Here is a 26,444-nt window from a genome sequence, read left to right as displayed (position 1 = left end):
AGAAGACTGGCTACAGTGGGAGGAACAGGGGAAAACTGGAAACTGTTGAAGAAGTTGACAGCACTACTTCAGGAGAGAATGGCTAATGAGAGCACCAGGTAGAGAGCATGAAAAGAAGTGGAAAAGTGCGGGAGAGATTAAAGGAGGTAAAATGTGCAGGAGGTAAGACACGAAGAAATGCAACTGTTGGCCCAGAACAGGTTATGAATAGTCGTCACTGGTTTTGCCGAGCAGCTCAAACTAGCTCTGAAGGCGCCTGTCCAGGTGGCATTCCCCAGGCTTTGGAGCTGTGCATGGCCTCCCACGCGGGTACTCACCGTACTGACGTTAATGTGCATGTTGCTCTTGGTCAAAGTCAGGTTCATTAAATGCATTCACTTAATATGCTTACTTGCAAGTAATAAAACAATATTGTTTTTTCAGCATTTCAATAGCCTAAGCTTTAGCTCTAAGTCCAAATGTGTGAGGTTTACTTATTTGCCAATTCTGATGATTCCAGAAAGTTGATTCATAGCCAAAAACTGATGAGTTCTTATTTTACTGAAATAGGAAGTTTCCATAGTCGAAACAATAAATAATTAAGTTTTTAAAAAAAATTAGTTGACAATCTTGATGGAATTTATTTATTTCAGAATAAAACAATAAGCAGCATGGAAATGTAAAGTGCTACATAAAAGCCCCACATTACAGAAACTTGAAAGGTTCATTGGTTTAGAAAGTTACAGGTGAAACAGATTTTTTTTTCAAGCATGCTATTTTAATTACCTTGATATGCGGTCATGTGTTATGTTGGTCAAAGAAAAAGGCTTGGGTTTCCAAAATCTGAAAACTGGGGGGTGAAGAAATCCTACACCTTGGCGCTGTGTAAACCAGATTATACACTCGATTTTGGTCTCATGCTAGTTATGGGGATGGGGTAGGCCTTTAAAAATAATCGTTTTCTGAAGAGACCCTGCAGTGGGGTTTCACTAAGAAGGCTCCCAAAGACCAACTTTGCCCACAATGGGGGATCAATTTAAGGATTTTTAGGGAGCACAGGTGACCTGAAAAGAAGAGAGTGAAGTGTGCCCCTTTCAGATGTATGTATCAGCCGTCACTATGTCCCAGCACAACCAAGCAAGTTGCTGGTTAGTTGACAGGTGAGGGACAAGAAGCCAATGAGAGGGATCTGCACAGTGCTCGATTTTACCATGTAAGTGCACGCCATGGAAACACGCAGCGCGACCGACCGCGCAGACCCAGGGGCTGGCAAGAGGCTGAGAGGGAGGCAGCAGAAGCCAGCCTGTTCTGAGCCCAGCAAACGCTGAGATGCCGCTGCTACCTGGTATTCCCAGTGGGTCACGGACCTCTTGCTAGCAGACCACTGACCTCTGAACTAACATTTCTTTTATCTTGTGTTCCAAATCAAGAGCTCAGAATGCATTTTCTCAACACAATAAAGTTATAAAATGATGACAAAATTTTCATGACATGCGAGGTCTTCATAAAGTCCTTGGGATTTTTTTTAGCCTCTACCAACTTCAGTTACAGATATGACAGAGATAATCTATAAGCAACTTTAAATGCTAATCTATGAAAATTTAAGACAACTCTGTATTATATCACAGTATACAGTAAGTTCTTATTTTAGATGCAGACATAAGGAAAAATTGGCTGTCAAATGAAAACAGGAATTGTGCCTCATAGTTAACAGATTAAAAGTCCCAGGAGTAAAAATTAAATTTGCCTTTAAAATGATTTAATAATTTTTTATATTGCCCATAATTTCAGTTACTCAAAACCACGTAAGGACTTTATGAATGCCCTCCCCACAACTATCCAAGATCCACATGGGCTATCTTATGTGGACTGCTCTAGAAGCTGAAGGACAGCTACATTGTTTGAGTTGGAAAAACACATGAACTTCTGATGCACTTTCAGAGCATCACCTATTTGAAAGCTGGGGACTGCTTACATTTAAAACTGAAATCCTCATCAAGAACTTCCAGATGCCCTCAGCGTTGCTAACTGAACACACTGGAGGCAGCATCTCCTGTGATTGTATGGGTCTCACCAGGCGTTACAATGATAAAAATATCTACGAGGGTTGGTGGAGCTGGCTGGCACAAGTTATATCTTGATTTTTCCACCAGAAATTCTTCCTTGGGCTTCGATTAGGTGGACAATTCTAAGTAAAGGTTCTCCTAATTCTGTCACGGTTACTTGAGCCCTGAGCTTTTCAACTAAAATGGTGCATGAAATATTTCCACATTATGCATATTCCTGAAATAATTAAATTTATAGTGATTTCAATGCTAGGCATATAATACATCTCAAAAGATATACAATTCAAAGCAGAACAAACATTCAAACCTTAAGATCTTCCCACTTTACTTGGAGAAGAAAAATCAAACAATTCCCTGGCTTGGACCCTTTTTTCCTTAAAGATCTTCCTTGAAGACTGTTTTCTGTCTCTAGTTTGGTGTGCACTGGGGACAGCAGGGGAACAGCATATCAAAGCCGTTACAAAGCACTTCCTCTTCAAGTAATCTCCAATAGAAAGATGTGACCTCATCTCGGTGAAGAATGGTTAGGACATAAACTCACAGAATGGGAGCTCTCGACATTTTAAGGAAGCTGCTTGAGGAGTTCTGCTCTTCCTTTTCAGCTCTTCTGCCCCGTGTCATTCTCCATAAGTAGAAACACAGCACCCAATAAATACTATTGAGTAACTGCTAGCACTCATGGGAACTTAACACCCTCTTCTAGCCCAAAATGTCACCGGGCTACACAGAAAAAAGTCCTGCATAAAAAGCAGCTGAAGCATGAGAAAAAAATTATCTCCCTGGCAAGCAGATCAGCCAGTGAGCCGAGGACCGCCGACTTCCAGCCCCGAGAACTAAGTGGGACCCGCTGCCGGACACGGTCTGAATGTCTAGCCACACTGTGATGAATTTATAAAGATCAAAAAAGGAATGAAGGGTGAATACAAAATAATCTTTTTGTAAACAATTCTGAGATATACCCAATGCAGAATGTTTAATGAAGCAGTTGAGTGAGTCACAGCTCTTAAGTCACAAAACAATATTATAACTCAAAGTCAAATATGTACTCATTGGCCAGATATATTCGTCGGAATATAAGAGCGGCCAATGCCAAAGTCAGGATGACGATCAGAACAGCCGATCCGCCGTGATCAGTGTGGTTGTCTCTGGGCTGCGGGCCTGGCGTGGCGTCTGGGGAAGCGGATGGCCTGCTCTGACTCTGCTGCTGGGCCCTGCGCTGTCGAGGGCTCATGGAGGTATTCTTAGCTGCAGGCGGGGTAGGTTGTTCAAAGGATGCTGCCGAGGGATTCTGGACTCCAAGCTAGGAAAATGCGAAGAAATTTTGTTGGAAATTGGCAAAGACAGCTTGTGTATATATTGTTGCCTACTCAAGAATACAGCAGAATCTTAAGTACCAAGTACAACTCGGGGCAAAACTACCAAGAGCGGCCTGAGACGCCCTCCTTCCTGAGGAGGAGGGAGTACTCCCACGTCATGGAGGCAGAGGAGGAGCCTGCCAGCGACAAGCACGACAAGCACGACGAGGAAGGGCTTCCCAGGCTCTCCATGCGTGGCTTTCTGCTCTCCAGCAGCGTCGGTTACACATGGAGCACTTCCCTTTTTCCAGGAGATTCGAGGGAGGAAGCAGTTTCATTTCCACTTTCAAATGGCAAAACAGTGACTCGTCTTCTTCCAACATTCTCCTACCATGTCAACATGCTTCCGACCAGAACAGCAGAGCCCAGGCAGCACCCCGAAATCACAACTCTTCCCAGCACTGCTGCTGTGAAGATTCGCTGTGGTGCTCAGACCAGGCTTACCCTTCGTCACAGTCGCTGCTGCAGGACCGGAGCACAAGTTCACAAGTGTCCTTGTCTTAGTACTGCATATTCTGTGCTGTCAGAGTTCCTTGGGAATATGCTCAGAAGTTTGGAGGCAGTCACGTGTGACTGAATGTACCCTCTATCTGGCACACTGGTTGCCTCCTCAAAGCACCAAATGACAACTGCTTTCTACCACTTCAATTTCTGGCCAGCCAATATCAAGATGTGGTATCTCTGTACAATGAAGATAATATCCAATTTGGCACTTGTGACTAAATGGGATAATGATAAAAAGTGCTTAGGATATACAGCTGTTTATTAGTATTATTCATTTGTTGCTATTAGTGTATCTTTCTGGGAGGCATCTCGTTTAGGTTCAAAAATAGTTGCAACCTCATCTAGGACAGCTTTTCAATTAATATAGTCAGGGAAACAATCCCTTAAAACATTGACTGTAGATGGCATAGCACATACACTTAAGTATTATACAGATATTACATTTTAATTAGGTTCCTATGTTTTAGATGCCTTTTGGATGGTATCACTTATTTATTTATTTATTTATTTTTTTACAGGCAGAGTGGACAGTGAGAGAGAGAGACAGAGAGAAAGGTCTTCCTTTGCCGTTGGTTCACCCTCCAATGGCCGTCGCGGCCAGCACGCTACAGCTGGCGCACCACGCTGATCCGATGGCAGGAGCCAGGAGCCAGGTACTTATCCTGGTCTCCCATGGGGTGCAGGGCCCAAGCACTTGGGCCATCCTCCACTGCACTCCCTGGCCACAGCAGAGAGCTGGCCTGGAAGAGGGGCAACCGGGACAGAATCCGGCACCCCGACCGGGACTAGAACCCGGTGTGCCGGCACCGCAAGGTGGAGGATTAGCCTAGTGAGCCGCGGCGCCGGCCTGGATGGTATCACTTATTAAGTACCTTGTCTACAATTTTTCCTACTTAAGATACTCATAATCATAGTTAAGTCCTTAGTAATATAAATCACTTTTTCTAGAATAACCAGCATCTATGAGGGAGTTTTGTTTGCTTTTTAATATAAAATGGAGTGATTTATTCAGAATCTCAATCTGATGTACCAGAAGAACATAAAACTGTCGGTATTTTCCCATAGCAAAAAATCTGCATGAAAAAGCAACAGATGGTCTGATGTTATCTTCTGTATTTAGACTCCTGGCAATCTCTCCCTTCCAGGCTAAAAAAAAATATGCAGAGCTGATCTGGGATTTGATGCGTAACACCTCAGTGAATTAATATCACACTTGCAAGTAAGGCAGTCACCCGCAGCCAAAACAAAGCTTCAGTCACTTCCCTAGTGGTCAAATTATTAATCTGAGTTTATATGTATAGCAAATTAAAAATTTAACTTATAATTGTAGATAATGTATTGTTTTTTGGTATTTTGACATAAACTGGTCTCAATTAACTGTATCTATGAAAAAGAATTCCAAGTCTTGCATAAGTTAAAATAAAAAGGAAGATACTAGCCTAATAGTAACACTGTTTGTACAGTCTAATGTAAACTTCTTAATTTCTTTACCTATTTTCCTAGTTTTTTTTTGTTTTTTTGTTGTTGTTGTTGTTGTTGTTTTTTTTTTTTTTTTTTGACAGGCAGAGTGGACAGGGAGAGAGAGAGACAGAGAGAAAGGTCTTCCTTTGCCATTGGTTCACCCTCCAATGGCCGCCGTGGCCAGCGCGCTGCGGCCGGCGCACCGCGCTGATCCGATGGCAGGAGCCAGGAGCCAGGTGCTTTTCCTGGTCTCCCATGGGGTGCAGGGCCCAAGCACTTGGGCCATCCTCCACTGCACTCCCTGGCCACAGCAGAGAGCTGGCCTGGAAGAGGGGCAACCGGGACAGAATCCAGCGCCCCGACCGGGACTAGAACCCGGTGTGCCGGCGCCGCTAGGTGGAGGATTAGCCTAGTGAGCCGCGGCGCCGGCCCCTATTTTCCTAGTATTTTTAATGCAGATTTTTTAAAAGATTTATTTATTTATTTGAGAGGCAGAGTTACAGAGAGGCAGAGGCAGAGAGAGAGAGAGAAGCCTTCCATCCGCTGGCTCACTCCCCAAGTGGCTGCAAAGGCCAGAGCTAAGCAGATCTGAAGCCATGAGCTTCTTTCAGGTCTCCCACACGGGTGCAGGGACCCAAGGACTTGGGCCATCTTCTACTGCTTCCCAGGCCATAGCAGAGAGCGAGATTGGAAGTGGAGCAGCCAGGACTCGAACTGGCGCTCATACGGGATGCCAGCACTGAAGGCAGCGGCTTTACTCACTATGCCACAGAGCTGGCCCCTTAATGCAATTTTTAAAAAAGATTTATTTTATTTATTTGAAAGGCAGAGTGACATAGAGAGATCTTCTATCTACTGGCTCACTCCCCAAATGGCTGAAACAGCCAAGGCTGGGCCAGGCCAAAGCCAGGAGCCTGAAACTCCATCCTGGTCTCCCATGTGGGCAGCAGGAACCTGAGGTTTTTGGGCCATCTGCTGCTGCTGCTGCTTTCCCAGACACATTAGCAGGAGCTGGACTGGAAGCAGGGCAGCCAGAACCTAACCCGGTACCCTGATATGGGATGACCCGATATGGGATGCTGGCATCAGAGGAAGCAGCTTAACCTGCTGCACAACAGCAGCCCTTTTCTTAGCATTTTTTAAAAGTACCAAAACAATCAAACGACAAATACATACTGACTGCTTACTATATGCAAGGCACTATGCAAGATACTTGGGATACGGCAGGGAAGTGGAAAGTAAACCAGGACGCCCGGAGAGCTTACATTCTGGGACATGAGACAGACTATGAACGATTACAACGAAAACTGCAACTGGACTAGGTATAACCAGAATATATAACAAGAGGACCTGACACAGATTTAAAATACATAAAAGATTTACTATATCACAAGTACCTGTGCTAATAGCTGAAACAAGATAACCACCTTCTTTCTAACAGAATTGTGCTATTTTAAAAAAACATAAAATAGTAAAAATGATTAGAATACTGGAGACGAAAAGTAATCCAGAAGTTTTAATATTTCAAGCTCAAACATTCTAACTTTTTTTTTTTTTTTTTTTTTTTTTTTTTGACAGGCAGAGTGGACAGTGAGAGAGAGAGACAGAGAGAGAAAGGTCTTCCTTTGCCGTTGGATCACCCTCCAATGGCCGCCGCTGCAGCCGGCGCACCGCGCTGATCCGATGGCAGGAGCCAGGATCCAGGTGCTTTTCCTGGTCTCCCATGGGGTGCAGGGCCCAAGCACCTGGGCCATCCTCCACTGCACTCCCTGGCCATAGCAGAGAGCTGGCCTGGAAGAGGGGCAACCGGGACAGAATCCGGCGCCCCAACCGGGACTAGAACCCGGTGTGCCGGCGCCGCAAGGTGGAGGATTAGCCTATTGAGCCACGGCGCCGGCTCTAAACATTCTAACTTTATAATTAACTCATTATGTCCCTCTACGATTCATACGATGACACTGGGATCATGTAAACATGGTTTACTCTCGCCCACCTACACGTTTTTCTCACGCCTCCATCTGTTATCTCCGGGCCTTCTGCTCCCCCACCACGCCTAGCTCCCTGTGTCCACAGGAGAAACCACTCAAGACCACTGAGCGCACTCTTTAGTAAGGGACACCCCCACAAAAGACAGGCTGTATTGGCCCAGCACCTGGTTAATTTACTTGCCCCTTAAAGTAATCTATAAACTGAAGAAAGGATTTAAAAAAAATAAAAGATGTGCCTACATAACCAATGGTACCAAAAGACAGTTAATTTTTTACAGAGAAAAAGAACAGTCATTGTTTTTCACCATAGTCCTAATTATTAGCACTGATCCAGTAATATCTTTTAATCAGTCTTTCCGACCACCTGGGCCCACCACTTATTTTTTAACAGGTCAGGGTACAACTGACACCACCTGCAGCATTCACTGATTCTTCCGACAGTTATTCACTAGACCCTACATGTGCCATCTGGACAAGGCTGCATTGTCCAAAAGCCCTTTACAATGACAGCAAGGTTCTGTGTCTACACTGTCCAGCACGGCACCTATGTGTTACAGGTGTCTCTGTAGCACTTGAAATGTGGCTGGGGTAACTGAAGAACTGCATTTTTTATTTAATTTTGATTAATTTAAGTTTCAATTTAGATAGCTCCATGTGGCAGGCAGCTACTGTATTAGAGCAAGTTTGAGGCCGATAGTTGGTTAAGTGAGTGTCTCATTGCAGTTTAACAAACTTGCCCAACATAGTGTCTACTTAGAAAGTGGCTAACATGTATGTATCTTGTTTCATTCTGAGTCTTACACTGTGCTAAAACTAACTTTTCAGAGAAATTACAGAATTATAGAGGGACAGCAGGACTTAAAAACTTGTTTAGTTCTATCCCATTTAACAAAAACCTGAGGCCTAGAAAGCATGCATAACTTGCTCAATGTAATTAACTCATTAGACAGACAGCTGGGTCAGAATCCAGCTGTTCCAAATATTTGATCTAGGAGTCTTCTCCTCCTATTCCACACAGCGATGACAGTATAAACACACACATAACATTTGAAAACAAAAGCCATACCGACGTGCTGGCTGTAGCACCCTGGAATGTTGTAGGTCTATCATCTTGTAAATCATTTAATGAAAACGAGTGGTTCAGGTCTGCCTCAGCGAGAGTCTTGCCTGCTGAGTTGACTTCTGCCTGTGAACAACACACACCCGAGAGCAGTATTACAAGAGCACACACCAACTCAATCTTCTGTCTTGGATTTAGCTTGATCGCTGGTTTAATATCCACTGCCTAGCAGTTAAGAACTGAGCACTGGTGTGTCTGGCACTGTGTTAGTTATTACGGGATGAGGCACACACAATCCTGGTTCTCAAGGAGCTGTCCTTGATGAGGGAACAAACCAATACCCTGGGTCACAAGCTACCGTTCTAAAAAGCTCTGAAAACCAAAGCTTTTGTGTAATGTTTAGGCAAAGGCAGACATGAACTGATGTGAAGCTATCTTAAAATAAGAAATACTATGAATATTTTGGTATATCTCCTTTGCATTCTTTTCTGCATACAATTTCCTCAAACACTGACTTTAGGCAGTATTTTAATACTTTAAGTAGCCACACATTATTCTGGAATTTATTTAGCACCACTAAAAGATCAAACTGCATTAAACAAAATTCTGTCTCCTTGCCTCTCGTCCACTTCTCTGCATCCTGCCGGCCCTTCCAGGTCCTGTTCTTGGGAGAAGTTCGCCCTTCCATTTTACTGCAGTGCTTGGAAGAGGAGGTGCTCAATAACTGTGACTACCTTGTTCCTTCTGAGGATTCCTCGGACATGGAAACTCATGGGGCCAGATGCGTTTCATCCATCAGAATTTTTCAGATTTTAGAAAAGACTGTACATATCTAATAACTAACCTGCAGATGAATCTGATTATTATTCTCTTCTTATTTCTTATCTCTATTTCTATAGTAATAGCTACAATTTATTTTAAGAGAATGTTTTTTAAGTTTACTTATTTTCATTTACTTGAAAGAGTGACAGAGAGAGGGAAATCTTCCATCTACTGGTTTACTCCCCAAATGGTTGCAACAGCCAGGCCCAGAACAGGCCCAGGCCAGGCCCAACCCAGGAGGCTGGAGCTCCATTGGGGTCTCCTATGTGGCTGGGCCACCATCTGTCTCCCAGGATGCATTGTCAGGAAGCTGGTTCAGAAGTGGAGTAGCCAGGCCTTGAACTGGCACTCTGATATGAAATACAGCTGTCCCAAGTAGAGGCTGGACCCACCATGCCACAATGGATCCAGTAACTAGACGTTATTAAGTACCAGGGACGGTTCCAAAGGAAATACATGTATTAACTCTAATCCTCACAACAATCCCGTAAAATATGTATCATTAATATCTGCATATTAGAAAAAGGCACAAAGTGATTAAGCAGTATATCTGCTGTCATATATTAACAAACATCAAAATTAGAATTTGAAGTCAGAGCCCAAGTGTTAAACACTATGCCTTTGAGTTATGTAACGACAACATTTTAAGACTATTGTAATAGAAGTTTATTGCTTTCATTTCCATCCACAATTCAGTAGTGAACAAAAGAGCCAGATAATTAGAATTTATTTAAGAATTTATATACCTTAAAACTGATCTGTCTAGCCAGCTCCTTGGCTTCTTGATCAGCCTGGCTTGAATCGCTTCCAGATTTTAAAGGCAACAGGACATCCTTCATGGCAGAGCCACACCCTTCACAACAGAAATCCTGTGATCTGGTAGGAAATAATTTTTTGATGACTATAAATCAAATAGTTGAATAAGTTAATTCACTTTCATTGAGATACTCAAATACTGAAGAATAAAAGAAAGGAACATTGGACAATCCTACATTACATTTATCTATATGCTATAAATTAGACAATTAAAACAGTAATTATAGTTCTGACACAAGTATGTAAGTTAAGCTGGCACACAAAAAAGCATTCAGGTATTCAATTTTTTTCTCAAGTATCTAAGGAGGATTAAGCTTTAAATTTATACAACAAAATATATACATTCTCTATTAGACTGTCCTCAAGATCATGTATGACAGGTCTATTCTAAGTCTGTGAAAAGTACATTATAAAGCTCAAGTTATCTTTTTAGGAAAAACATATAAAGCAGTAAATAATCCAATTAAAAATTGAATTTGAAGATATTCCTAAGGAAAAAAACTCAAAAATCCTACTCATCTGGAAAGCACTCAAATTGGAAGATTTGGGAGAAGCTATGGAAAACCCAAAGACCAAATCTATCACTATATTTTATTAAGATAAGCCTATTAAATAGGCCATTTCCTAAGATATGTTTTTCCATTTTCCTATTCCAGGTATAACCAAACTTTCCCTATAGCTCACCAGAGTGCTGTAAAGATTTGAATGAATGAAAGTAAATATGTAGAAATATATATTGTCTGTGCCTCATTAATTGGGACAAATATATGAGATGTTAATAGGGATAGATTGTGACAAATATACTAATATAAGCTGTTAGCCATAGGGGAAACTAGGTATAGGGTATATGGGAACTCTGTACTACTTCACAATTTTTATTTTGTAAATTTAAAACTATTCTGAAAAACTTGAGGATTATTGTTATAGAACTTTTCAAAAAACTTATTTTTTGGTACGTATACTAAAATCTGATTCAAAAGCCTTGGATCTTGAAGAATGTACTATTTAAATTTATGAAATAGCATTGTAAAAACAAAATCTACATAAAAACATTAACTTAGTATTTATTGATAAGTATTTTTTATTTCACCAGAGGCAGCATTGCTGTTTATATTCCTTTAAGAATCTGTTGTATACAAATTATTTGCCTTTAAAATGTACTCGCTTTTAACTGAGAAGTCAGGGAAGTTTAAAGGAGAGTGTTTAACTGTATTAGTCTTTCTACAAAGATAGTATGCTACCATGGGTAAAACAAAATCATTTTTTAAAAAGGCCTCAGAGCTGGTGCTGTGGCATAGCAGGTAAAGCCGCCACTTGCAAGGCGGGCATCCTATATGGGCGTCTGTTCACATACCAGCTGCCCTACTTCCGAGCCAGCTCTCTGTTAATGAGCCTGGGAAAGCAGCAGAGGATGGCCCTAATGCTTGGGATCCACCACCCATGTGAAAGACCTGGAAGAAGCTCCTGGCTTCAGCCTGGCCCAGCCCGGGCCATTGCGGTCACTTGGGGAGTAAACCAGCAGATGGAAGATCTCTCTCTGTCACTCCCTCTCTCTCTATATATATACAACTCTGCTTTTCAAGGGGGCCGGCGCCGTGGCTCACTTGGCTAATCCTCCGCCTGTGGCGTCGGCATTCCATATGGGTGCCAGTTCTAGTCCCTGTTGCTCCTCTTCCAGTCCAGCTCTCTGCTGTGGTCTGGGAAAGGAGTGGAGGATGGCCCAGGTACTTGGGCCCCTGCACCTGTGTAGGAGACCAGGAAGAAGCACCTGGCTCCTGGCTTTGGACCGGCGCAGCTCTGGCCATTGCGGCCATTTAGGGAGTGAACCAATGGAAGGAAGACCTTTTTCTCTCTCTCTCTCTCTCTCTCTCTCTCTCTGATTCTACCTGTCAAATAAATAAATAAAAACCTTAAAAAAATAAAATAAAAAAAAGGCCTTTAATGGGGTGTTTTGGCACATCTGGCTAAGCTGCTGCTTAGAACACCCACATCCCTCATTGGAGTGCCAGTTCAAATCCCAGCTATTCTGCACTTTCAATCTGGCTTCCTGCTAATGGCACTGGGAGGCAGTGGGTGATGGCCCAAGTACTTGGCCCCTGCCGCCCACAGGGAGACCTAGACAGAGTTCCTGGTTTCGGCCTGGCCCAGCCTCAGCTGAGGCAGGTATTTGGGTACTGATCCAGTGGATAGAAGATCTCTCTGTCATTCTGCCTTTCAAATAAAGAAGTTAAGTCTTACAAAAAAAAAAAAAAAAAAAAAAGAAAGAAAGAAAGAAAGAAAAGAATTAGCCCTCACCACTATTAAAAGCAGAGGATACTTTGAACTAAATGACTAATCATGGTTACACAGACCAAAAAGCCCCTGGAAAAAGTGGAGATGTCAACAGCACTGGACAATCACAACTTAATAAAATCTCCTTGCTTTATTCTAGATTGTTTATGGAGCACTTGCTATTAGTCAGACTGAATAGAGAAGCCAGTTATGTGGATCTACTCCCTGTCCTCAAGGAGTTTTTAATCTTGTGGAATACACCATACAAATAATTGCTCTGTTTTTCTACTATCTGTAATTCTGTCCAAGTGAAGACAAATGACCAATACTATATTCTAGGAGAATATGTATCCCATGTTAGGAAAATAAACCTTAGGGAAATACTATCACTTTTCAATAACTAGATAGCATGAAATCAATTCATTAGATCTTTATCACCTCAAGGAAATTAGTAGTAAGTGAAGATCTAATCTTGTAGCCAAAACAACCCAGACGGAGTTGCAAGATAAGAGAGAGAACCCATCTCCAAATAGCCATTACCACGAAGAGTGACCAGACTTTATCAAAGAGTGAAATGTAAAACTTACTTTTTGGCAAGTGCTCTTCTTTCCTCAGGTGTGTAGTCTAGAGAACCTATGGCTCCCTCTCCCTTTGTTGGCATAAACCCAATGATGGCTAATAATGCTGTCCTTACTGAAATGAAAATGAAAACATCAGTTTAAGCTGTTTTGCAAAAGGAAGTAAGTATACTCTAGAAAAACAGTTAAAGGCTTTCATAGAAGGGGTACAAGCAGGGACAGTGTATTAACATGGTGGCAGAAATCCAGACACATGAGAGCATTTTTATTACATACTTGAAAACATCAAAGTATGTATCTCAAACAGCTTCAGTCTCATTATTACTATGCGCCGACTGAAGTCACACGAGACTTCAACTCCCTGTAAGTGAACACTTACTGCTCCACGAAGGCTGCCAGGTTTCAGGATGATGTCCTGAGATGCTCAAACAGATTTTCTTGCCCACTTCAAATCGTCCATTAGCCTTGGCAATAAATAAAGCATTTACAAAAATGACATGCGTGTGTTTAGTGTTCTATACTTTCTAAATATAAACATATTTTATAGGCTTATATATGTAATAAAGAGAATTTTTAAAAGAATTTAACCCTAGGGGTGCACATATTGTATCCTCTTAGATCCCCAAACCATATTTGTTGGACACTTAATAATAAAAGTAGATTTTAAGTGTTACAGCACCTTTCTAAAACTGAGCTGTATGTATATCTGGAACCTAATTAACATATGAACATTCACTGAGGTGCTACCCTGTGCCCAGTACAGAGCTGGGCTCAGTTAAGGAGCTTGAGAAGACATGAAAGAGACTGAGATAAAATTGAAGGACTTCATGTCAACTGACTAGATACTGGTAGGGAAGGGCGTGGAGACAAAGGCTTTGAGACAGAAGTGACTTTCAGAAGGATGACGCCATTTAACAAGATGAAGATCCGAGGTAAAGATTTCAGTTTTGGACATGGACCTGCCATCTCGCTAGGAAAGCTACTGATGCTGTCCAGCAGTCAGGTAGCAGTGTAGGTACACTGATGTCACCAGTGACCGCTGAAAGAATCTTATAGAAATAGGAGAAAGCAGCTGAAGTCTGGACTTGTGAAATATTTTAGGGGGAAAAAACGAAGGAAGAGAGGCATGAAGTTAGAATATAAGTACCATCTGGGTACTGACCTAGAGACTGACCTAGTCACTGCTGCACCCACAGGACCTAGTAAGGACCTACATTTAATAAATATTTGTTCAATGAAAGTTGGAGAAGACTTTCTGGAAGAAAGGAAATGAACCAGAGAGTACCCAACACTGAGTACTGCAAGGGCGGGGTTGATTCTCAGCCAATGTGTTCAATATGACCATACCACTGGTCTAACCATTGAGATCATTGAGATATTGCCCTACTTATTGGTAAACAGGTGCTGCTACCTCCCCATCACCACCAAGTTTCCCCATGCACCAGCCCCTTGTATCACGCTACCTGGCTCTCTGCATGATCCAGCAACTAAAGTGATTCCTGATGCAGTAGGGTCCTCTGAGACCCTGAGCCAGCCTTTTTGCCCACATTAACAATTCTCATTATCATTAAATGCTTGTGAAGCATCTTCTAGTATGCCGGGAACTTTAGAATAAGTGTGATTATACATACCTTTTACTACAATATATATTATATATACAACATTCCTTTTGATATATGACAAAATAGAATTTCATAGGTATTATGTAATCTGTGCTGCAATGGAAGACTCTAAAATGATGCTCTTTCCAGTATGCCAAATCTAGGCAAAAAGGAGCCTTGATCTGGTACTTTTTTTTTTTAAAGATTTATTTATTTCTTTGAAAGGCAGAGTTATAGAGAGGAAGAAACAGAGGGAGAGAGAGATCTTCCATCCGCTGGTTCACTCCCCAGATGGCCAAAACAGCTGGAGCTGTGCCAATCCGAAGCCAAGATCTGCTTCTGCATCTCCCACACAGGTGCAGGGGCCCAAGGATTTGGGCCACCTTCCACGGCTTTCCCAGGCCATAGCAGAGAGCTACATTGAAAGTGGAGCAGCTGGAACTTGAACCAGTGCCCATATGGGATACTGGCACTGCAGGCAGTAGCTTTACCCGCTATGCCACAGTGCTGGCCCCTTGATCTAGTACTTCTGAATACATTTTGCTTCCCTTTGGCTGCCTCAAGTCAGATGTTTAACTTAGACAGAACATGAGACTGAGAGGAAGCAGTGGGATTTCTTAGAGTGGCCTGACCCCGGAGCAGTAAGCTTGTTTCAACTGTGCTTGCGGTGGAAGTCAGACTACAACAGGCCAAATCACAGTAAGAGGTCACTGAGGTTACCAAGAGAAAACAGGGACAGCTTAAAAGTGGAAAGATTCAGAAAGGGTTTTGTTTTTGTTTTTGTTTTTTCCAGAAAAGTTCTTGTATTTTGTTATGTTTTGGAAGCTTAGGGAAGAATTAACAAAATATAGTTTAAAGGAAAAGAAGGAAGGAATGTTTAACAAGAGAAACTAGATTGGGGCCGGTGCGCCTGGCCTGAAGTGCTGGCATCCCTTATGGGCGCTGGTTCAAGTCCCAGCTGCTCCACTTCCGATCCAGCTCTCTGCTGTGGCCTGGGAAAGCAGTAGATGGCCCAAGTCCTTGAGCCCCTGCACCCGCATGGGAGACCCAGAAGAAGCTCCTGGCTCCTGGCTCCTGGATTCAGATCGGCGCAGCTCCGGCCATTGCGGCCAATTGGGGAGTGGACCAGCAGATGGAGGACCTCTCTGCCTCTCCTTTCTCTATGTAACTCTGACTTTCAAATAAATGAATAAATATTTAAAAAAAAAAAAAAGAGAGAGAGAGAGAAACTGGATCAACAGCTTTCCTTCACATGAAGATAACATCTGTAAAGATGGGAAGAAAATCTGAGACAGAAATATGGCTGGCTTGGGGCCAGTACTGTGGCATAGTGGGTAAAACCAACACCTGCAGTGCCAGTATCCCATATGGGCGCTGGTTCGAGTCCCAGATGTTCCACTTCTGATCCAGCTCTCTGCTATGGCCTGGGAAAGCAGGAGAAGATGGCCCAAGTCCTTGAGCCCCTGCACCCATGTGGAAGACCCAGAAGTTGTTTCTGGCTCCTGGCTTTGGATTGGCACAGCTCCAGCCATTGTGGCCAACTGGGCAGTGAACCAACGTATGGAAGACCTCTCTCTCTCTCTCTGTGCCTCTCCTTTTCTCTCTGTGTAACTCTGACTTTCAAGTAAATAAATAAATCTTAAAAAAAAAAAAAAGAAGAAGAAGAAATATGGCTGGCTACCATTTATTGAGGACACTGAACCTGGTCCCATCCTACAAGCTACCCATAAGAAATTACACTTGTCCTCCCACATCAAGCCAGGTAGGTATCATTACTGTCACTGTGGAGATGAAGAAACTGAAGGAAAGAATGTGGGGAAGATGGGAAGCACACGGAGATGATGTCACTACAAAGTATGACAACATGACTCTTTGTGGCATCATGTGCTGTGCCCGGCTCTGTGCACCCCTTAATTCACAGACTCCTAACACCCGTGCTAGGACATTGACCCATTCGTTAGTATCATTAGCATATCCCAGATGCATCAGCTTCCTAGACATTATTTTGGGAGGGCAAATTGCTGTCCCAGGGTCCGGACCACACAAGCAAAATTATTATGTTTTACTTTCCTTCTTGATAAAAACACATGCCCTCACTATACTTTGCAGCCAGCAAAAAGAGGTAAGCCATAAGTGTTCCAAATAGCCAAGAATTCTTACCGTGAGGAGAATAATGCTAGGCGGTTTCATGGGATACTCTGGTGGCAGTACTATTCGTCCATGATAAACTCCTCCGTCAAAATCAGAATCTGGAGGCCCTCTGACTGTGAAGTGCCATTCAAACAGGTTATCCTGAACCAAAACAACAGGCCACAAGGAATCAGTAACATTAAAAAGCTGCACCATTTTTATCAATATGAATATTAGAAATATTGGGTAAGAAAAATTTAATGTTTTGTTATTGATGGACAGTTTCTAATATACAAAATGTCTCAAGGATGAAAGTTATAAATAAATAAAAACTGAAAATAAAAGCTACTTAATCTAGTTTTCATGTGCCGTAAGAGCTAATAACTTTCTCAAGCAAATACATAAAAAAATTTCCAAGGGGCAGGCATTTGGCACAGTGGTTAATATGCCACTTGGGACGCTTGCACCCCATGTCCAAGTACCTGGGTTCAAGTTTCAGCTGCACTTCTGACTCCAGCTTCCTGCTAATGTGTACCCTCAAAGGCAGTGGTAATGACTCAAATAGTTGAGTCCCTCCCATTCACAAGAGAGACCTGGAATGAGTTCCAGGTTCCTGGCTTCGGCCTGGCCTAGCACCATCTGTTGTGCATTTGGGAAGTAAACTAGTGGATGGAAGAGCTCTGTCTATCCCTTTCTATCTCTGCTATTCAAATTAAAAAGCTGAGTATTGTTACATATTCACAAATCAGATTGATTTAATTAACTGGAAATAAGTCCTTGAAAGAATACCAATTATCATACAATGAAATGATAACCATAAATTTGGATTAAGTAAGCCTTTAAACAGTATCTTTTAAAAAGGCTTATGAGCTTATTTATAAATGGTCAGTAACATTAGCACATTTGCTATTAATGTCAGCTTATAGTTACCAAGCACTTTTCAGTTGCAAAATACTTGTACATAACACTCTTACATTATTTTCTAACTATAACTATAACTATAACTATAAAACCAGCTTTAACTGTTCTCCTTTTATAAATGAGAAGACTGAAAAAAGGTAGAGACATTTGTACAAAAAGCCCAGGGTGGCTACAGAGACCCGTCATGGGACTGAAGTTTCCAAGTTCCACACCCACCACCACGCCCCCCACCAGCTCATACTCAAGACCTAACACCAACTTAGCATCTGAGACCCACTTGTCAAGAGACCAGAATCTGCTCCTTCTAAAATGAATGACTAATAAAATACTCATGAACCACAGGGAATAAACTTTATCAGTAAACTATGTTAAACACATCTGTAATGGCTCAAAGCAATGAAAAAGCAATTTTTAAGAGTTTGTTTTAAATATTAAAGTCTTAAAAATTTGTATGAAAAGTATGGAGATAGAAACTAACCTCTAAAGGCTGCGCATGGTAATGATCTGTTGGATCTTTTAATTCCGCTGCTTCTTTCATTAATCGTTTAACAGCTAAAATAAAATTCATAAAATAGAGACATTTAAAATACACTTTTCTGAGCAATTAAGTACGAGAAACTAACAAGCCTAGAGAAAAAGCTGCTACAAAGGAGAATATGTAGTTCATATACATACTGAGCATATAGCACAGGTTCAACCGGGGCTAATATAATAACAAGTGGTAGCTGGGCACTAAAAGATGGCATCCTTTAGAGAGTTATATACTAATTTAGGTATATAAGGAAGATACCACTTCAATAAGTACTCATATCTGCTTCCTATGTGGTGGCATTTATCTAAGTGCCATATTAATTCAGTCCTCAAAACATTACTAGATAGGTGCTATTGATCCCCACTTTCCATATCAGGAAACTTAGACATGGAGAATGCAAGTAGTGTGAGTCTATCTTATTAAAATGTCTGTATCAATAAAATGGATTTCATGCTCCAATCTATGATGAAGCTTGATGGGAGAATGGTGAAATCAGTGATGCTTTTAAAAAATGTAGGGGGCCAATGTCCCCAAAGAAATCAGCAGTTTACAAATGGATGACTTGTTTTAAGGAGGAACAAGATGGAGCTGAAGATGACACCCACAGCAGCAGATCATTCACATGAATTTGCAAGCGAAAACCGCTTGCTCATGCCCTAAAGGACTGATGATTAACAGCAGAAATACAGCCACTGCCACTGACATCCCTACTGGTTCAGCTTACACAATTCTGACTGAAACATTAAAGGTGAACAACTTCCTGCTTGATGGGCACCAAAACTGTTGCACCCAGATCAGCTACAGACAAGGGCAGAGCTGTCAATGGACATTTTTAACAAGTGGGATCAAGATCCTGAAGCATTTCTCCCAAGAATTGTTTACAGGAGATGAAACATGACTTTCTCAGTATTTTCCTGAAGGCAAGGCACAATCAAAGCAATGGCTACCAAGAGCTAGATGTGGTCCAATCAAAATAAAAGCACACAAGTCAAAAGTAAAGGTCACGCCACAGTATTTCAGGATGCTCATGGCATTTTGGTTGTTGACTTTTTCTGAAGGGACAAGAATGATAACATTTACTTTTTATAAAGAATTTTAATGGGAAATCACTAGGTATCCTGTTACAGTCCTGATTTCACGCCTCCTGATTCTTCCTGTTTCCTAATCTTAAGAAAATCTTTAGGGGCTGACACTGTGGCACAACAAGTAAAGCCACAGTTTGTGATGCCAGCATCCCATATCAGAGTTAATTTAAGTCCTGGCTACTCCACTTCTAGTCCATCTCCCTGCTAATGGAGATTTTCCACTGGGAAAGCAGTGGAAGGTGGCCCAAGTACTTGGGCCCCTGCCACCCATGTGGGAGATCTGGATGGAGTTCCAGGCTCCTGGCTTTGGCCTGGCTCAGTCCTGGCTATTGCAGCCATTTGGGGAGTGAACCAGCAAATGGAAGATCTCTCTGTCTCTCTCCCCCTGCCTTTCTCTCTGTTGCTCTGCCTTTCGAACAGACAAATACAACTTTTAAAACAATATTTAAAGGGCACCTATTTTTCTTCAGTTAATAATATAAAACAGACTGCACTGACACGGTTAAATTCTCAGAACTTCCAGTTCTTTGGGGCTGGACAAAATAGCTAGTGTTATCACTTACAAAAGTGTCTTGAACTTGATGAAGCTTATGTTGAGAAATAACATTTGTATTTTTACGTTTTAATTCTTTTCACAAATTTTTGAAGTCCCCTCATATAAGCATCACACACTCATATATATAATTAGAGCGATTTGGTATGTATCAGGACTCTGGGCATACAATTTAATTTTAATCAAGCATTCTTAGTCTTAAAAATAAGTTTCTAAGATTCTATCCTATCTCATAAATACTAATATTCTTTCCCATCTCCTACTCTGAACTAAGCCCCTTATGTACTTGATTATCAGATATTTATTGCATTCCTACTAAGTGCTATAACCCTAATTAAAATACAGTTTGGGGAGCAAGCATTTGGCTGCCTGGGATGCCACATCCAATATTAGAGTGCCTGGGTTTACATTCTGGCTCCGCTCCTGATCCTGATTCCTTCTAATATGCACCCTGGAAAATAACAGATGATGGCTCAAGTAGTTGAGTACCTGCCACTCACATGGGATTCCCAGGTTATATTTCTGGCTCCTAGTTTCAGCCTGGCCCAGGCCTGACTATTGCAGGCATTTTGGAGAATGAACCAGCAGATGGACAGTTCTCTGTCTCTTGTTCCTCCATATATCTGTCTCTTGAATAATTTGAAATAAAATTTTTAAAATACAGAGGTTTGGTTATGAAAGAGCTTCTAGTAGGGGGAAGAGGAAAAAACAGCATGGTAGACTCTGCATTAGAAACAGGTATATTCAGACAGCCTTTCCTTCCAAGTTCTGGACATGAGGCTGTGTTCAGATCTCTGAACACACCCCACCTTTCTTCTACTCCAGGCCTTCCTTCACGGCGTTGCCTCAACCTGCAAAGCTGATCTGGCCCCCAGCCCTCACCTCACCATCTAGACGGAATCTCTAGATGGGTTCCAACCAGAACTTTAAGTAGCTTTCTCAAGAAGGTCTCCGTGAACCCTCAGCCTCCCTCAGAAGAGTGACTAGAGTCCCATCTGGGCAAGTCAAAACCTCTGAGGAGCCCTGGGTGGAGATCAGGGTAGCTCTCCAAGTCATTCTGATGGACAGTCAGCTTCGGAAACCACTGCCCCAGACTAGGCTGGGCCCTTGCTGTGTGCACCGTTAACATGCCGGAGTTCATCTCATCTGTAACTACCTACCAAACATCCATCCTTCTTGCTTAAACGCCCGTTAGTACGGTGCATAACTCCTTCACCGAAGGCTTAATACATAATGCATACTCAAATATTAGTTGAATTTTATTATCATCTTTCAAAATATCTCTTTCCTGATTAAAGGCAATGTTTTTCAAACTTACTTGGTGGATGAGAAAATAAAATCCTTTGTTTAAAGAAAAGCTTAAGGAGAACTCCAATATGAAAAATTAATAACGCAGAGTTGCTTTGGTTAGACAGGTCAGCATGGAAAGGTCTGCAGGCTATTGACTGTTCTTTTATGTTCATTTACTCCTGAAGGGGTCCCAGGAAACAAGGGTTGAAAACCTCCGGTTTAAAGCCATAGAAAGATATCATTCTCTTCAATTAATATACACACACACACACACACACACACACTCATATATATATATGTATACATATATATATATGTATACATATATATATATATATATATATAAAACCATGGAAGCTGTTATAAAGTTTGGCTACCATGAGCAATGAAAGATACCAAAGAGACTGTTTTTCTTTCACTCTTCATCTGATGGTTACCACATTTTCTCTGCCTTATCCCCATGCAGTTCAGTTCAATAGGAGAGAAGCAAATAAATACCCAATAGTTGTACCTCAATATAGGTATGAAAGCACAAAGATTGCTATAAAAATGTATTTGTACCAATCCTATAAATGAAGAATCATTGGCTCAACAACTAAAGAAGTTGATTAGTTCCTAGGCCACATAGCACATACTGTGTGAGAGCTAAAACCACACAGCCAAACAGAAGGTAAGATATCTAGTGTTTTCATAATCTTCGTTTTTTTCCAGAAATAACATGTTAGGAATGCTTTAGTGAAAAAGAACAGGGCCTCTGGACTTAAAGCTGCACTAAAAGCTGGCTCTGACATTTGTAGCTCTAAATCCTTGAACGAGACACTTAATCTCACTATGGCTCAATGTTTACATTTGTCAAATGGGAGTCAATAATTTCTGCCCATAATACTCCTTTCCTTTGCACTCCTCCGCCTCCCCCAGGTCACCAGTTATTAAGGTTAAAAATGGGCTGGGATATCAGGCCTTCTCCATGATCTCTTTGGCTCAGAACCACACCTCTGCACATGTAATTGGCTGAGGCATGGCTCCCTGGCACCTAAGAAGTAGCACTGCTATGGGACAAAGTCCAAAGTGCTGCCTGGCACACAGGGATAGGGCACAGTCTGACACTCCTGATACTCCATCTCTTGTCTCCACGTGTCTGCAGGGGACGTTTTTCCACTCCAGCTCCTTTCCTAATGCTTTGCAAGGTTATTCCACGGAACGCTTACTGTGGGGAGAATAGCTGAGCCAGGGAAGGCAAAGGAGGACACCCACGTGCCTGTTCTTCCTTCTTCTTCTTTTTTTAATATTTATTTATTTTATTTGAAAGTCAGGGTTGTTGCAGAGAGAGAGCGACAGGGAAAGGGAGAGGGAGGGAATGAGGGAGGGAGGGAGGAAGGGAATAAGGGAGGGAGGGGGATAGAATGAGAATCTTCCATCTGCTGGTTCACTCCTCAGATGGCTGCAATGGCCGGGGCCAGGCCAGGATGAAGCCAGGATCCAGGAGCTATGTCTAAGTCTCCCACATGGGTGTCAGGGACTCTAACATTTGGGGCATCTTTTGCTGCTTTTCCCAGGCCATTAGCAAGGAGCTGGATCAGAAGTGGAGCAGCTGGGACACAAACCAGCACCCATATGGGATGCCAGTGTCACAGGCCTTTCCCAGTTCACCATAACGCTGGCCCCTTGTTCCTCCTTCTTTGGAAGGCCACATGGTTACTCTGGACACAAGCCCTGGGCTCCATGGACCTAAGCATTATGGGCCTTCCTATGTCCAGCCAAGCTCACTGGGCTTATACTGGGGCTTGGAGCCAACAGCCAGCTAGAAATAAAGGAATCCTTTACAGGCTACTGTCTGCCCTACATCAGTTTCTCTTGGAAAGCAAATATGTTGACACCGTCAATTGCCGAAGCATACCAGAAGAGGCAGGCAGACTGAGAACATGAACCCAATGTCATGATCCCCAACTGCCTCTTTGTGCTCTGAAGATGAAGGAACTTGAGCAAACGTTTAAGATGTTTCCGCTCAGGAAAACTCGGCAAAAGTATTCAACAAGCACCTGAAGAATATCTGAGTGCTACAGATGGAAGAATGCCCTATAGTAAGCTCACAGTGAGCAGAGAAAGACATGAGAACAATTACAACAGAAAATGGTGATGCTAACCAAGTATGTGCAAGTATAGGGACAACCATATCTGCCGAAGGCAGCTGGACCAGGCCAAACTTTAAAAAAGCTGGAAGAATTAACAGGAACTTCAGAAGGATTAAAGGAAAGGCATTCCAAGCAGAGGTTCCAATAGTGACCCACACGCAAGTGAGAAAAGCTGGAACTCATCGTTTCTCAATTCCATCTGCAGAGTAGTTCAGGCAAAACAGACAGATGGCTAAAATGCAAAGGAATATCAGAGTGGTGGGCAATGAGGCTGGTGAGACAGGCAAAGGGTCAAATCATGAGCAGCCCTGCAGGCCAAGCTGCACGGTTTCCTCTGAACACTATCTGCAGCTGTCAGGAAGCTACTGGCGAATTTTCCATTTGAAGAGTAATCTAATCACTTTTGTATTCTTTTCATCGATCTGGTGGCAGTAGTGACTGACTAGATGCAAGTAAGTCTCTGTGTGCTCAAATGTTGCATGTCACATGAATCTGTGTGTGTGTGTGTGTGTGTGTGTGTGTCTGTGTTATGTGTTTTGAGACAGAAGCTGAGCAAGGGGGTAGACCAAGAAATCATGGATGACTCCCATGGGTGCCTGAGTGCTGTCAATCCCTAGATAGCAATATTAGAGTGAGGTGCAAGTTTGGGGAAGCAGAGAAAACCAGAGTTTGGTTTTTATATCTTTCCATTGCCTCCCCCCCCCCCAGCCCAATCTGTGGGGAAGCTGGGTGAAGACGCTGAGTCACTAGTAAATTCTATGACTCGATAGCTTAGGAGAAGGGTCAGAATTAGACATTAAAGCTTGAAAGATCAGCACCAAGGTACAGTTGACACCAATGGCACAGATAGGATAATCCCTAGGGGTCTGGTGGAGGTAGTGGATACCTTTGCACTAGTCCCCTATGCTCCCATCACCTGCTACACATGGCCCTTGTGAGAAAAGCTGCCACAGGAGGTTCTTTACACACAGGTCTCCCTACTTTGTACGAATAAGATCCTCCTCCCTTACCCAGAGTAGATGCACACAGGGATCGGGGAGCTTCATCCAGAGGCAACCACTGCTTGGCTAGTCAGAGGCTTATGCAACAGCCCTACACAGAGCTCTGCCCACAGTCACAAGTTCATTCCCAAAAAAATCTTAAGTTTTTCTTGCTATGAAATGAACAAATATACTCTCCACACTACCCAGACCCTTAACCAGTTATCTGTGCTGTCTTCATTTAACTTTCCCATCCACACTTCTAAGACAACCCCATATCAGACAGAGAGGAAAGGGTTATATTCTCTAGACTGTATGGCATTTTAAGTCATTTCCTTTTACATAGGCATGATTCTAAAAATACTACAGGACCAAGAGTAAAACAAAGGCAGGAAGTGCTTTCACTCTGCCGCCCAGCATTTTTCTGTATATTCTGTATTTCATCTAACTCACCTTCTCCCCAAATCATCTACAATCTTTTTTTTCATTTATTTTTGTCTTTGGAACAGCAGTACCACTTTTGAAGAAATGAAACCAAAGAGACGAAGCAAAGCATGATATGGCTACAAGAATGTCAGCCAAAGCTCAACCAGCTAACAGTAAGTCACATACTGGAGAATATCCCAATCTCAGTTACAATAATCCATCAACACTGAGCAATGTCTGCTGACTACAACCTCTTGGGACGCCCCAGTTCCCAATTCCAAACTGGACTACTACGTTTGCATCACTCCCTGGACATTCCACTAAGTACTTCTGCAGACTTAAGGCACCATGTGACCAAGGAGTCACCATATGTTTCCATCCAAATAGTTTCATTTAAACCTACCACAATCCAAATAATTCACTCTACCATCTAACCTTAAAAATTAAGCTTTTCTTTCCCTCTGATCTCCCGTACACTCCCCTAAAAGGTTTTAGCAGATGAGCTGGGGGAGGGTTGTGAACCCACTGGAAATGTAATTCTTGGAAAGCCCATGGCTTTCACCACATTTTTTTTAGGGAGTCTATACCCCCCCAATACCACAACCAATTCTACATACTTGGTCACCTAGGGACTAGGGACATTTCGTAGCCTGGCAGCATTCAGACTAACTCTATTCAATCAGTTTCTAGAGTTTTTGCATATGCTGAAATGTTTTTTAAAATCAAAGATTCTCAGTAGACAATTCTTTGCATAAAGACGCTAGCCTGGCTGATTCCTACTGAGAAGCAGCTTTTGGGGAAGGAAAAACTAAGCAGCAGCAAGAGTTGGCCAAGTCATCACTAAGATCCTGGGATTTACCACTCAGAGCTAAACAGTGGAGTTTCTTGTCTCTTGCTGAGGCACCACCAGAAGACAACTGGAGGCTGGGAGTGTCGGGCCGGCTTCTGTGTATGCAGGAAAGAAAAATCTCTGTGGCTGAACACAGAGATGTATCATCTTAACCACTTTGGCACAAATCATGGTTAGCTCTCAAGTGCACGGCTCAACTAGGTTATTTTAGCTCCCTGGTTAACTGGTTTAGTTACTAAACGTCTCCTTTTGCTTGAACTTCTATTCACACCAAATGCTGCAAACAGGATATTTAAACCACCAAAGCCTCAAAATGTGAGAGCCAAAGTGCTAATAAAAGTCCGGCGGCAGCGACAGGGAGGGGCAGGGATAGTGCTCAGGTTGCAGGTACCGCAAGGGGCCACCACCCACCGGCACATCACCTTTCCACCTGCTCCTGCGGTTGGGATGATGAGCCAGCTCTCCAGAACGAAGATGAGGAAAGGGAGAAGCTGGTGCTGCCGGGCGCCGGCAGGTCCCGGGGACTGCAGCGGGTGTCTGCCCGGCCGCCCCGCCCTGCGGCCTGCACCTCCCTGGCAAGCGGCGGTCTCGCGTAGAGCGCGAAACCGGGAGCCGAGCCGCGAGTGGCGGCCAACGCTAGGGGACCGCGGCGCCGGGCCCCAGAAACCCGGGTCATTCCGCCCTCTGGCCCTTCTCACCCGGACTCTTCAGGTTGTAGCGGGTCTCCATGGCGGGGCGCGGGCCCGGCCTCCCGGCTCGCTGCCACCTCCTCTCGGCGCCGCCGCGGTCGCCGCCCGGGTCTCAGCGCGGCTCGGGCACACTGGGCCCGGCCGAGGGAGCCTCCGCAGACGCCGCCCAGCCCAGCCCGGACTGCGGGCGGGGTGGTGAGGGCGCGGGCGAGGCGCGGGCTTCGCGATGGCGCCGCCTCCTCCGCTGCTCCCCCGCCTCCCTGAGGGCTGGGCAGGCGCCGGCGCCGGCCGGGGCTTCGCTGAACCTGGGGCCCGGGCTGGAGGTCAGCCTCCACGTGTGGCCGCGGGCCCAACC

General features: G+C 43.2%; 1 protein-coding gene across 1 annotated transcript; it reads right to left on the bottom strand.

Moving 5' to 3' along the window:
* Positions 1–609: 609 nt before the first annotated feature.
* UBE2J1 (ubiquitin conjugating enzyme E2 J1) lies at positions 610–26,444 on the bottom strand. Its single transcript, XM_002714578.5, has 8 exons — positions 26,099–26,444; positions 18,031–18,104; positions 16,662–16,793; positions 13,280–13,364; positions 12,910–13,015; positions 9,982–10,111; positions 8,420–8,539; positions 610–3,345 (listed from the first exon to the last, which is right to left on the bottom strand). Exons 1-8 carry the CDS (start codon positions 26,127–26,129, stop codon positions 3,067–3,069), a joined length of 957 nt encoding a protein of 318 aa, XP_002714624.2. The 5' UTR covers positions 26,130–26,444; the 3' UTR covers positions 610–3,066.

This window comes from Oryctolagus cuniculus, chromosome 5 (genome assembly GCF_964237555.1).
Source record: "Oryctolagus cuniculus chromosome 5, mOryCun1.1, whole genome shotgun sequence".
NCBI lineage: Eukaryota > Metazoa > Chordata > Mammalia > Lagomorpha > Leporidae > Oryctolagus > Oryctolagus cuniculus.
This window is presented reverse-complemented; position numbering and strand designations above follow the sequence as displayed.

Coding starts and splice junctions, on each gene's coding strand:
- UBE2J1 (XM_002714578.5), bottom strand. CDS start 26,129: ATGGAGACCCGCTACAACCTGAAGAGTCCGG. Junction 13,365..16,661: donor CTAGCATTATTCTCCTCACG/GTAAGAATTCTT, acceptor TTTATTGCCAAG/GCTAATGGACGATTTGAAGT. Junction 10,112..12,909: donor AGAAGAGCACTTGCCAAAAA/GTAAGTTTTACA, acceptor ATTTCCTACCAG/ATCACAGGATTTCTGTTGTG.